Genomic DNA, 11,090 nt, shown 5'->3' on the forward strand with positions numbered 1-11,090 from the left:
CTAGCGCTGCCATGGGGTTTGTGCTCTATTTAAAGAGAAAAATTGACCCAACCTAGAGGAGTGTACGATTTCTGTTTTGCAGCATTTGTGACAAATTTGCTTTTGAAATTTGTTTTACACATTACTCAGGGCGGCAGAAGAGTTGGTGTGTTTTTTATGATGGTATTTTTTGCCGCAGACTGGGATTAATTTGCATATAGACAATGACAAAAATTAAAGTCCAAAGGCGAACGTATTTGTCCGGTTTGTTGCGTAACACTCTTTGTGGGACAAAGGGTAGTCCTCTGCAACACAAACCTTACTGATGGCTTTTAGAAATGAGCTTTTTAATCTTATTTTTAAAATAGAGTATCATCACTTCTTAAGGAAAAAAAATTATCCGTCTTCCCCCTTTGCATTGATATGAGTTATGAGCATTCAATGCATCACTGAATTTGAAAATTTTAATATTCCTAGAAAACCAATGTGTACTAACTTAAAAAACTCACAGATGCCAACTACTGCAGCACCATTGCTGCATTGCTTATCTGCAGCTGCAGATAAGCAGCACCATTGCAAAGCAATGGCTGTCATACAGGTGATGGCTTGGACTAGTTGATATGTCTTTTATTGTTTGGTTTTTTTTTAATAATATAACCATACGTTAAAAAAAATGCGAAGATCATATTACAGAAATGTGAAACAATGGAACTTCCAGTCATTGCACCAAATGCAAGAGGATGTTATTTCAGGCTCCACGTGTCTAAAGCTTACTTTCACAGAAACAGTGCGGTTTTGTTTTCATACTGATGCCCTTTAACAGTATTTTTCCTAGTACAGCACAGATACTTGTTTTTTGGAGGCAGGGAGAGTTTTACCTGCTCAGTTGTTTCAGGTCTTAGATGTCATAGTTCATACCTTCTTAAGCATGACCTAGGAAGTTAGAGCAGGTGAAAAAAGGGGTGTTTGCATGTGGGTAAATAGTTATAAATTGATGTGTGAAACTGAAAACAAACGTTTCCCCTGTTTTTTGCAGAACTGTTTTTCAGCTGCAGTATTTTTCCAGGATACTTTACTATGGGCTCTGCAAACACCCATTCCAGAAGAAAGTTCAGGGGAGAGAGCTGGGACAAGGCAGTAGTTGTGTCTCCTGGCAGCGCTGACTACTGAAGGTGTTCAGGCAGTCAGAAGACAAAAAAAAAAACAACAAAAAAAACCAAAACAAAACAAAAAAAAAAAAACCCAAACAAACTCTAAAGGACAAACCTTTAGAGTTCAGTCTTCGATCTTTTCAGGAGAAAATCAAGTGCTATGTAGTCTTTCTCAATGCTAAATCAGCTAGGATAGCTTAAACTGCCCTTGCAGTAGTTTTAATCCTTCCAGATTCATCTGTGGTGGGCCAGAGGAGGAGGATTTGTGTGATCTGTGATGTTAATACCCTCAGAAAGGGAGTGGTGAATAACAGTGAATATTACATTGCTGAGACCAGGCTCATAACAGAGTTTTTGAACATACTCTTTGTTACAAGTCTTCATGAAATTTTAAAACTTCTTTCTTCTCAGCATGCCACTTGTTTCTTTCTTAATGATTTTGTTTTGCCACCACAGCTTCTGTTTACCTAGTCTTTTTTATATTGTTAGTACTTGAGCTAGTGATTGTGCTTTTCTTTAGGAACTTGTATGATGTTAACATTGTTAGAATCGAGTCTCCCAGAGTTCCTTTCAAATTATTAAAATACTGTCAAAAGTAAAGTACATTGGAATTTAAGATGGGGCATACATACTGCAGATTTTTTGCTAGCATTAGAACAAGCAGCTGAGATTCTGACTGTACCTTAGCAAAAAGAAAAATGATAGACAGCAGAGAGACGATACATTAACTGTTTAGTTGGTATTTCTTAATACCATAGTTGCCTTCTTGTTCCTGAATTAAGATTTTTCACTGGCTGTTGTTTTTGACAGTAAAAAGGAAGAGCTGAGGAGAAAACAAACTATGAAAGTATTGGTTGTTGGCCTTGGGGGGTAAGTTATACAAAATTAAATTTCCTCTACAGCTTAAGACTAGCCTTCTTCTCAGAATTGTATGATGTAATTTCTATTTCTGAATACATATTTTTTTAATTGAATGACAAATGCAACTTATAATTGTATAGTTTTATAGGATATAACTCTTAAGAAGTTGTTCTCTGTCAGCTGGAGACCTCAGGTGCAGGTGTCTATAGCATCTTTCTTGGCACTGTACTGATTTACTGTACTGATTATTGAAAACTGATGGAACATTCCAGAAAATGTCTAGAGGTAGAGAGTATTTAATGTGACTAAAATTTTGGGGAAGTTGTATTGTTTACTTGCATATAACTATACAGAAATGTATGTGTGAGCTTGTACTTATGTTTAAAAGACTGGTTTTTGCCTTGGTGAACTTTTTGCAATGTTTTTTAACAGTGTAACAAACGGAGGAAAAACAACACTAGCAGGAAAACTTAAGAATATGCTTCCCAACTGTGATATAATCTCTCAAGACGACTTCTTTAAGGTAACAGTTTTAATGGAAAAACCTGATAGGTAAAAGTAGGCTTGAGTAGATTTCAATTCTTTTTTCAGTTCTTTTATTGGTGAACTTTTAAAATTGGTGCTGCTTAAAGTAATGTTAATTTCATAAGAATCATAAAATGAGCACTGGGGTAACTGAAATTTAAGTGGCCAAACTCCTGAATATACTTGGCTGAAATAATTTCCTGTCTTTTTTGCCATTCTTTTAAGATCAGGCATGGGTGTATGATGGATGCATTTTTCAAGATCCTTTGTGCTAATGAGTTTAATCATACTGTCTTAAGCCTACACCTATACAACAATAAGTAGTTCTTTGTCTCCCAAGTCAAAATAGAAAAACAGCTTGTGTTTTGACACACACTTTTCTCAAGTAAAGCTCTAATGAATTTAAGTAATATGATTTGGAGTGTTTGTTGTTCTAGATTAAATAAAGTTTTTGTAGTGTATTTGAACAGTTGTTTACATCAGTTCAATGTTGAAGATAAATTTAACTAATTGCATACAAAAGTGTATAACCCTTATGTTTATAAACAGAATATGTATCTCTCAGCATGGTCATAAAACCAACCTTGAAAAAATAAAATTTTTTTCCCCTTCAGCCAGAGTCTGAAGTAGAAACAGATGAACGTGGATTTAAGCTATATGATGGTCAGTAACTCTGATGCACTGCTTTTGAACATTGTACTGAAATCGTTGTGCTGAGCTCCAACACTTCTTCCACCCCATGCCCTCACTCTCTTCCCTTCCAAGGCAGTAAACAGGTGGTTATTTCAGAGCAATCCTCTTAATTTTCTTCAGCTCACTGAGATACTTAAGAAAACTTGCTTAACAAGTAAATAGCTCAAGCTAGGATTGATCTTTCCTTTTCTTGTTTGAGTCTTTTCCTCTGTTTCTTCATTTGTGTCTGGTTTAGTAGCAAATGGTACTATTCAGTTAGAAGTCTTGGCTTGCAGTACTGGCATAAGCTTAATCTCATTACTTGGTAATGGCCCTTTTTTTTTCTGCTTTTGCTGGTGAGCTCATGGGATATCATATTGGGTTTTCCAAGTCAGTCAGAACTTGGGTTTATCCTGACACCTTTATTTATGTCAGATCTCACATAAAGAACATATATTTTTAAATTCATGATAAATGCTGGCTCAATTTACTCTTAGAGACGTCTAGATCCAGATCCACTTTAGGGCAGTGTTTTGTGTCAGGTCATATCTACTTGTAAACAGTTGCTTGGTTAATAGCTAATCTCTCTTGGTACCTTGGTACCTTGATCACAAAATGTATTGCTGAGAATATTGGTCAGACCCTTCAGTTGTACCTGAAAACTCATCATTACCAGCTGTGTAATCTTTGGCTCAACTTCTAAACGTCATGTAAATGGAACGTAAAACTGGAGGGATAAAATGGACATTCTTATTCAAATATCCACGATTAATGCTACTCCTAAAAGCTCTTTAAAAAATGTGTTTGCTGTTACAGTATCCAAAAGCTCACTTATTTCTACCTTTCAGTACTTCCTCAATATATTCTTCTGTGTCTACAGACAAAAAACAGGTGTTACATTGTGCTGTTTTGCTTTGTACACCATGGTCCTTTAACTCTCTGTATGCCCACCTGATGAACCTTATAAAAACCCAAAGGAAAAGAATGTTGAGCATCTACTCCCCCCTCTGACAAAATTGACAAAATGGTGGAGGTGTCAGGATTAATAAATTTTTACAAGTTTTGTGAAAGCAGAGAGCAGTCAGTCCCTGAAGTTTCTGTCATGAAGTGAAAAGCTGTGAATTCAGTTCAGACAATATTAGATGCCATAAAGTTCAGAGAGACTCTACACCCAATAGAAATACCCCAATTCTGATGCAAGCTTTGGTTTCAGGAAATCATTAATAGCAAACACAGAATTTGGGGTAATCCCATTCCCCTTTGTTTAAATTTGTATGTAGATTATTTGATTCTTACTGATTAATGTAGGGATACTTAAGGTTCTTTTTTTCTTTTTTTTATTGTTTGTTTTTAAGGGATGTTTAACTTTGTTTTCATCTAGTACTTGATGCCCTCTATATGGATGAAATGGTGACAAGTATTCGCAATTGGATGAAAAGCCCAGCAAGCTCAGGTTTTGTGACAGAAGAGCCAGAGAATACATGTGACAATCTGAAAAATGTTTATATTTTGATTGTTGAAGGCTTTCTCCTTTACAATTATGAGTAAGCAGTAATATGTAACCTGGTAAATAAAAAGCTACCCTAAAATGGAAGAGGGAACTAAATATGTTATTATCTTAGGCCACTTAATGAACTATGGAATAGAAGATATTTTTTGACCCTTCCTTATGAAGAGTGCAAAAGGAGAAGGAGGTAAGAGTATTGACTTCTTGTTTAAAAAGAGTTACTGCACCCCCTGAACTGAAGCAGTCCTTTTATACTAGCTTTTCTTCAGTGCTTGCAAAATGTAAGCTATTAAGATAATCTATCCTCTGTTTGTTAGTTTGAGGTTTGTTTGTTTTGGTTTTTATTTTAGAGCACATGGTTATTAAAGTATTAAGTACTTTACAAACACTAAAAAGGGAATTTGTTGTCCTGATAAATGATTTAATTCCCAATAGTTGAAAAAAATTATGTTTAAAGTGAGAAATGGTTTAAAAAAATACTAAGCACTCTTATTCTTGGTTAGATACGTTTAATTGATGATTATTCTTAGAGTATCGATGTTCATGTGTGGGTTAAGTGTATGGTTTTGTTTAGACTATCCATTAATTTTACTGTGGATCTAAACTAGATTATTGAGCCAGTGTCTGACTTGCCTCTAAATTTGAGGCAATACTGTGTTCTTGGAATAATGTATGTGCACAAAGTCAGCATCTGCTGGCTGAGTGAAGAAATCTTCTATTCAGCTGGCTGTGGGTGATACCACTTTCTTGGTTTCTCACTACACTCATCTAAGACTTTAGTGTCCAGAATGGAAGAGTCTAGACTAAACAAGTAGTCATTTAAAGCTTGAGAAATCTGTATACTTAGTAAATAGACAAAAAGTAGCTTATTTTGGTAGTAGTGTCAATACAGTTTAATTTACCTGCAATACCTTTGACAAAATTAAAACCACCAAACTTTCACCTTATCTTAAATGTAGTTTGATTGGCAGAAAGAGGTAAGATAGCAAATGACAGCAGAAGTTCATGTCATAGATTGAATTAAAACAAAGAAGCCTCCTTGGTTCCAACAAAAATGCGGCCAGCCTTTCTTTTTTATTTTGGATGAAAGCTGTTATTTAATGAACTAACACTAGGGGAAAATTTAAAACTTACATGGGAATGCATATGTATTTTTGTGTAGCACCAGAGTCTATCAGCCAGCAGATACACCAGGGTACTTCGATGGACACGTGTGGCCTATGTATTTGAAATATAAAAATGAATTGGAACAGAATGCAAGTATGCAAGTTGGTATGGTATCATTAATTTTAAGCTTATAAAATGCTTAATTGTGGCACTTGTACAGTTTTCGTTGAATGGTGGGGTTTTTTTTAAATGGGACAAAATTTTCTTCAAATGTTTTTTGGCATTTAGTAGGTTTTGATGTTTCTGTTAGTTTATATTTCAAGCCTACAGGGATTTTATTTTTGTTATTTAATAATGAAAATCAGGAAGTTAAACAATAGAAATGTTCTGATCACTAATTAAGTCCACTTAACAAGACAACTTGTTAAGATAACACACTTATGTTTAATTAGGAAACTTCTGAGATGATAGCTGATACACTGGCAGAGTTCTTCAGAACAAAACTGAAAGCCTGGTGAAGTCTTGTAATAAGCTGAAGATAATTTCTAGGTGCTGACTGTCCACACTACAGTCTCCAGTTTTGCATGAGAAGTGTCAAAGCTGGGCCAGCTGTTGGGGCAGTGCCACAATTTGTGTGATGTTCACACTTACACAGCTCTTGGACTAGCTGCTTCTGGAGTGGGGCCAGAGGGAAGGGGAGGGAAGCTAGCACACTGCTTCTTGCTGTGCAGTAAGAATAAGAACTGCAGTGCTCTTCCGGAACTTGTTCAGAGGCTGAAAATGAGGAACCTGAAATTATCTACTGCACAGAGACCTTTTTGCCAAATTATTCCATTGCTTCACTGTCCTCAGATAATTACCATTACACTTACGGAGACTTGTACCACAAAAAAATTGTAAATGAATTATTAACTAGAATTATTTTCCATTATGTTGGTTTTTTTTTTTATTTTTTTTTTTTTTTTTTTTTTTTTTACATGTAAAACAAGTCTGGGGAAGAGGAAAATGGGAGGTCCTGTTCTTGGTTTTTATTTTTTTCTTCTCATGGCATTTATAGGGATATTGAAAACTTTGCCAATTGCCATTAGAGCTAGCTGGCATAGAACTCATGAACACTTCTTTTTTTCTTCCTCAGATTATTTGGATGGAACAAAATCCCAAGAGGAGCTTTTATCCTATGTGTATAGTGATATAATACAGGAATTAAACAAGCTGAGGGAAGAAAGTAAGTAATGTTACTGGAAATTGAATCTATGTGTTCTATTCCATGTTATCAAAAAGCTAATACTTTTATTTGAAAGTACTACAAGAATTCTAGAGATCTATATTTCTTTATGTGCTACAATACCATGTTTGATCATTACTGAGTCAGTTTCAGTTAAAACTGTGAGTTCCTTGAAATGGAATGTTCTAAGATCATAGTTGAATCCATTATTACTTAATGATAAAATAATAATAAAAAACCTGGAAAAGAAAGAATATGGGATAAAATATCAATGAAAACTAATGTGTTAGTGGAATTATATTATCACTAACATACAGTGATGTCACTTGCAAACACTGCAGATTAGATACATACTTCGTATTTATTGCAGATCAGCAGATCACATCATGACAATGTAGAAAGCCTGGGTTCCATTTGATATGAGTTGAAAACACCAAGACTGTCACACATGGCAAGCCAACCAACTGAGCAAATGCTGTGTCTGTGACCATAATGCTACTTCATATAACACCAGAGATTTTGTAAGTAATTATTAACTCTCTCTTGGGTATGGAGACAGAGACTCCATTTAGGAGTATAACCAGTGCGTTCTTTAAATTTCCTTTAATCAATCCTGCCTTGGCTGAGCTTTAAATTTGATTGAATGTGTATATTTTAAAGAACATGAAGATTTTGTGCATAAAACTAAACCATAAAGATGAACTTCTGTTGGTTTAATAAGCATATTTGAACATGGATGATTGCAATTTGAAATGATCATATAGGAATGACAGTCATTGTCTCTAATATTCTTAGGAGCTTATTATCACTGATAAACATGCTCAAGAGAAACTAGCTGTGTAATTTACGTAAGTTTATGTAAGTTGTTATGCTGCTTATTCAGTAACTGAATACATCACAGCTAAGCAACACCTCTAGTGTTTGCACTGTAATTTTTGTGTTGTGTAGTCTTTAGATTAGTTGGGAATAGGTGTTAAAAAAATGAAAACAAACCTGAAGAGGACACAGATTGTTGGAAAAAGGTGGGGAAATAAGATGTAGAGAATGGAGATGCATCATTAACAAGATATGGTACATATGTTGTGCAGAGATTGAATAGGATGGCACAGACCACTAGATAATAAATCCATGATTCAGGGAGGAAGAAGGAAGAAATAATTGTTACTAATATTTGTAACTCACATTAAAAGTGAAATGAAACTGAAATGTTGTGAATGGAATGTTCAGAAAGCAGGAATGCCAGACAAATGTGAGAGCTTTGTTATAGAATTTGTGTATGTATATTTATGCAAACTAGGAAATTGCATCATATTTTGTTGCTGAATAAGTAATATCTTAACTCTTATATTTTCTAGACAATAGGTTACATTTTTATGAACCAGAATAAAAATAAAACTATAGACATGGAAAGGAAAGGATGGATATTATTTCTTGATATGTGACAGCTGAACTGGTCAGTGATTGAAATGTAGTACTTTATAGTAAAAGTCCTAAATCTATGTATAAGAAAAAGATGTTATCAGATTACAGCTGTGTTTAGCTGTGTTTAAAACAAAGTGCTTCAAAATATAATTTTGTATTATTATTTTGCACTAAAAATTCTTCATCTTACATTTGCTCATGTGCTGTGATGGACTGTCTGATTTTAAACTGAATTTTTGTTTTTATTTCCCTTTGGAAAGGGTACAATTGCAAGAGATTAGCTAATGTATGGAATGGTTGTGGTGGGCTGATCTTGTCTAGCCACCAAAACTGCTCTTTTATTTGCCCGTCTTCAACAGAAGGGGAAAAAAATGCAATGGATTTGTATCTTGACTTATGCATGGAGATAAGGAGAGGAAGATCATTCAGGAGTTACTTACATGCAGTCCAAACAGACGTGGTTTTGGGAAATTATTTGAATTTACTGACAATAAAATCAGAAATAATGAGAATTAAGAACAAATCACCTTCCCTCCACCTCTCCCTTCTTCCTGGGCTTGGCTTCCTGCAGAAACTCTCCACCCGCTGTCTCCCAGCAGCACAGGCAGATGGGAGATTATGTTGCTCCTTCCTCTTCACAGACTTCTGCTGCTTGAGAGTGGGATCCCTCCCACAGGGACAGTCTTCCACTTCCAACTGCTCTGTGTGGTGATTCAGAAGAGGGAATGGACTGAACAATGGTATCACCTGACTTTATTCTCACGTAGTCCAACATTGGTGCTGGGGCAATACGATCAGTTTTGTCAGATCCTCCTGTAGGGAAAAATGATAGATGAGCTCCAATACAGAGCTATATACATTTGTGGTGTAAATCATTGGAATATACATGTACTGGACTTGTAATAAGAGCTCAGAGCATACATCGATAGTTCTTCTATAATCATGCCACAGTTTGGAGCTTCATCAAATTGTTTTTTTCTTAATTTTTTATTTTATTTTTGCAAACAAAACAGGTGGTCTTACTTGGCTCCTGTGTAAGACCAGTGGACCCATGTTTTAAGAGCTAGGCAGTTCTGGTTTCTACATTTGGAGGGAGTCCATAGTGGACTTAAAAGAAGGGCAACTAAATTTTAAGGGAATGGAGAAGCTGCTTTGCAAGGAGAGACTGCAAATGATGGGACCACTCACTGTGGAGAAGACCAAGGGAAAATGGGCCATAGTTTACAGCTACAGAACTAGTATTCACCAAATTTTATGAATACTAGTCTGGAGGGCACTTTCTCATTTGAAACAGATTGACCAATTTATATTAAGGTAATATTTCACGCAGGTACAGGTGATACTTTATGCAGCAGACACTGACCTTCTGAGATGTAATGCCAAAGGTGGCGGACAGTGCCAGCAAGTTCCAAAAAGATCCAGAAAATTCATTGACACTTCACCCATAAGAAGTAGTAAAAGAAGCAAGCAATGCTACAGCATGGATGCAGAAACTAACCAGGCTCACCTGGTGTGCCTAAATTGTGCATTCTTGCCAGTTGCTGCAGCCACAAAAGATAATGAGCTCTTCTGAGTCTGGTTGCTAGATAAAGTATTTCAGGTGCTATTAAGAAAGCTTACAGAGCTGGCCTGTTACTTGGCATGTTGGCAGAATGCTTTTGGTTTGAAGGTGGTACAGCCCTTGACAGATTTTTTTTTTTCCTAGTTTTCTCTTGGTGAATGCCTTTGCATTGCCAGGTCTGTGGTAGCTGTGAAGTGGTTGGGGAGAAATGCATGACAGAAGCCTGTGGTTCTCTGGTGAAGAACAGATAATGTTCTGGAAGTGGTGTGTCATCTGGTGGCAGCAATTTCAGGCTGTCAGAAGTAAGAGAAAGCTTTGCTCAGTGTCTGGTGTGTATTCAGAAATGTGGGGTGATAGACATGGTGGTGTTCAATAAAAGGCTAATGCATCTTATATAAGGACAGAAATACAATTATATAATTAGTTTGATATTTAGAAGGTGATTTTCTGATGTTAAAATAACAGAATATGACAAGTCATAAACGCTGATGTAGGAACAAACTATTTGTCTCTCAGAGCTTATGATTCCTACTCTAACCTTCAAAGTCTAAAAGCGGAATTTCTGTTTTGGACTATGTATCATTGATTCAGACGCTGGTTTTGTCACACACAAGGTGCTTCCTAATGTACATACCCACTTGGGATCAATGACTCTTCTGTCCATCAGAATGGGTATGTCTTTGGTTTCCTCTCTGGCCTTGCCACTGAACAGACTGTCCAGTGTCCATTCACAGCCTGGTCAGTTACTGTAGTTACAGGAGAGCAGGAGCAGTGTCAGAGTGAAGTGAAAGTGTTTATTTTTCCTCAGAGAGGAAGTTAGTGTGCCAAAACCCTTTCCTATTCCTGCTATTTTAGTTGGATTATTAAATGACTGCCCCATCTTCAGACAGACAGAAGGTATGGTAGGGCTCTTTAGGTTTTAAGGCTGAGAGGATGGGCCCTTACAAATGAGGCAGTCTTGTATCAGCCACAGTGCCAAGGTGTATGGTGGGACTTGCTGCACGACATGGTGTCTGCACCTGGTCAGACAAGTTCTGTCAGATGGGAGGATTTCCTCCCATCATCCAGGGAGGAAATGTA

General features: G+C 36.2%; 2 protein-coding genes across 6 annotated transcripts in view; one reads left to right on the forward strand and one right to left on the reverse strand.

Annotated features, from left to right (window-relative positions):
- Positions 1-1,671, reverse strand: part of OSTF1 (osteoclast stimulating factor 1) — a 21,674-nt gene extending 20,003 nt beyond the window's left edge. Inside the window, exon 1 of the mRNA XM_039719214.1 lies at positions 1,598-1,671. Coding sequence (XP_039575148.1) covers positions 1,598-1,671 — 74 coding nt within the window. The remainder of the gene's footprint in view (positions 1-1,597) is intronic.
- NMRK1 (nicotinamide riboside kinase 1) overlaps positions 1-10,511 on the forward strand; it is a 10,689-nt gene extending 178 nt beyond the window's left edge. The window contains exons 2-10 of one of the 5 annotated variants that reach the window (XR_005628646.1): positions 1,941-2,000; positions 2,424-2,514; positions 3,131-3,179; positions 4,570-4,732; positions 4,811-4,882; positions 5,858-5,967; positions 6,938-7,027; positions 7,398-7,548; positions 9,091-10,511. Coding sequence is in view for 2 of the 5 variants with exons in the window: in XM_039719072.1 (XP_039575006.1) it covers positions 1,972-2,000; positions 2,424-2,514; positions 3,131-3,179; positions 4,570-4,732; positions 4,811-4,882; positions 5,858-5,967; positions 6,938-7,027; positions 7,398-7,417 (624 nt within the window). In the remaining 3 variants the exon portion in view is untranslated. Of the gene's footprint in view, positions 1-1,940; positions 2,001-2,423; positions 2,515-3,130; positions 3,180-4,569; positions 4,733-4,810; positions 4,883-5,857; positions 5,968-6,937; positions 7,028-7,397; positions 8,973-9,090 lie in introns of those variants that run through there. The other 4 variants (XR_005628642.1, XR_005628643.1, XM_039719072.1 and 1 more) reach the window with 4 other exon arrangements.
- Positions 10,512-11,090: the final 579 nt, after the last annotated feature.

Source organism: Passer montanus, unplaced genomic scaffold (genome assembly GCF_014805655.1).
Source record: "Passer montanus isolate IOZ18808 unplaced genomic scaffold, ASM1480565v1 scaffold105, whole genome shotgun sequence".
Taxonomy (NCBI): Eukaryota; Metazoa; Chordata; class Aves; order Passeriformes; family Passeridae; genus Passer; species Passer montanus.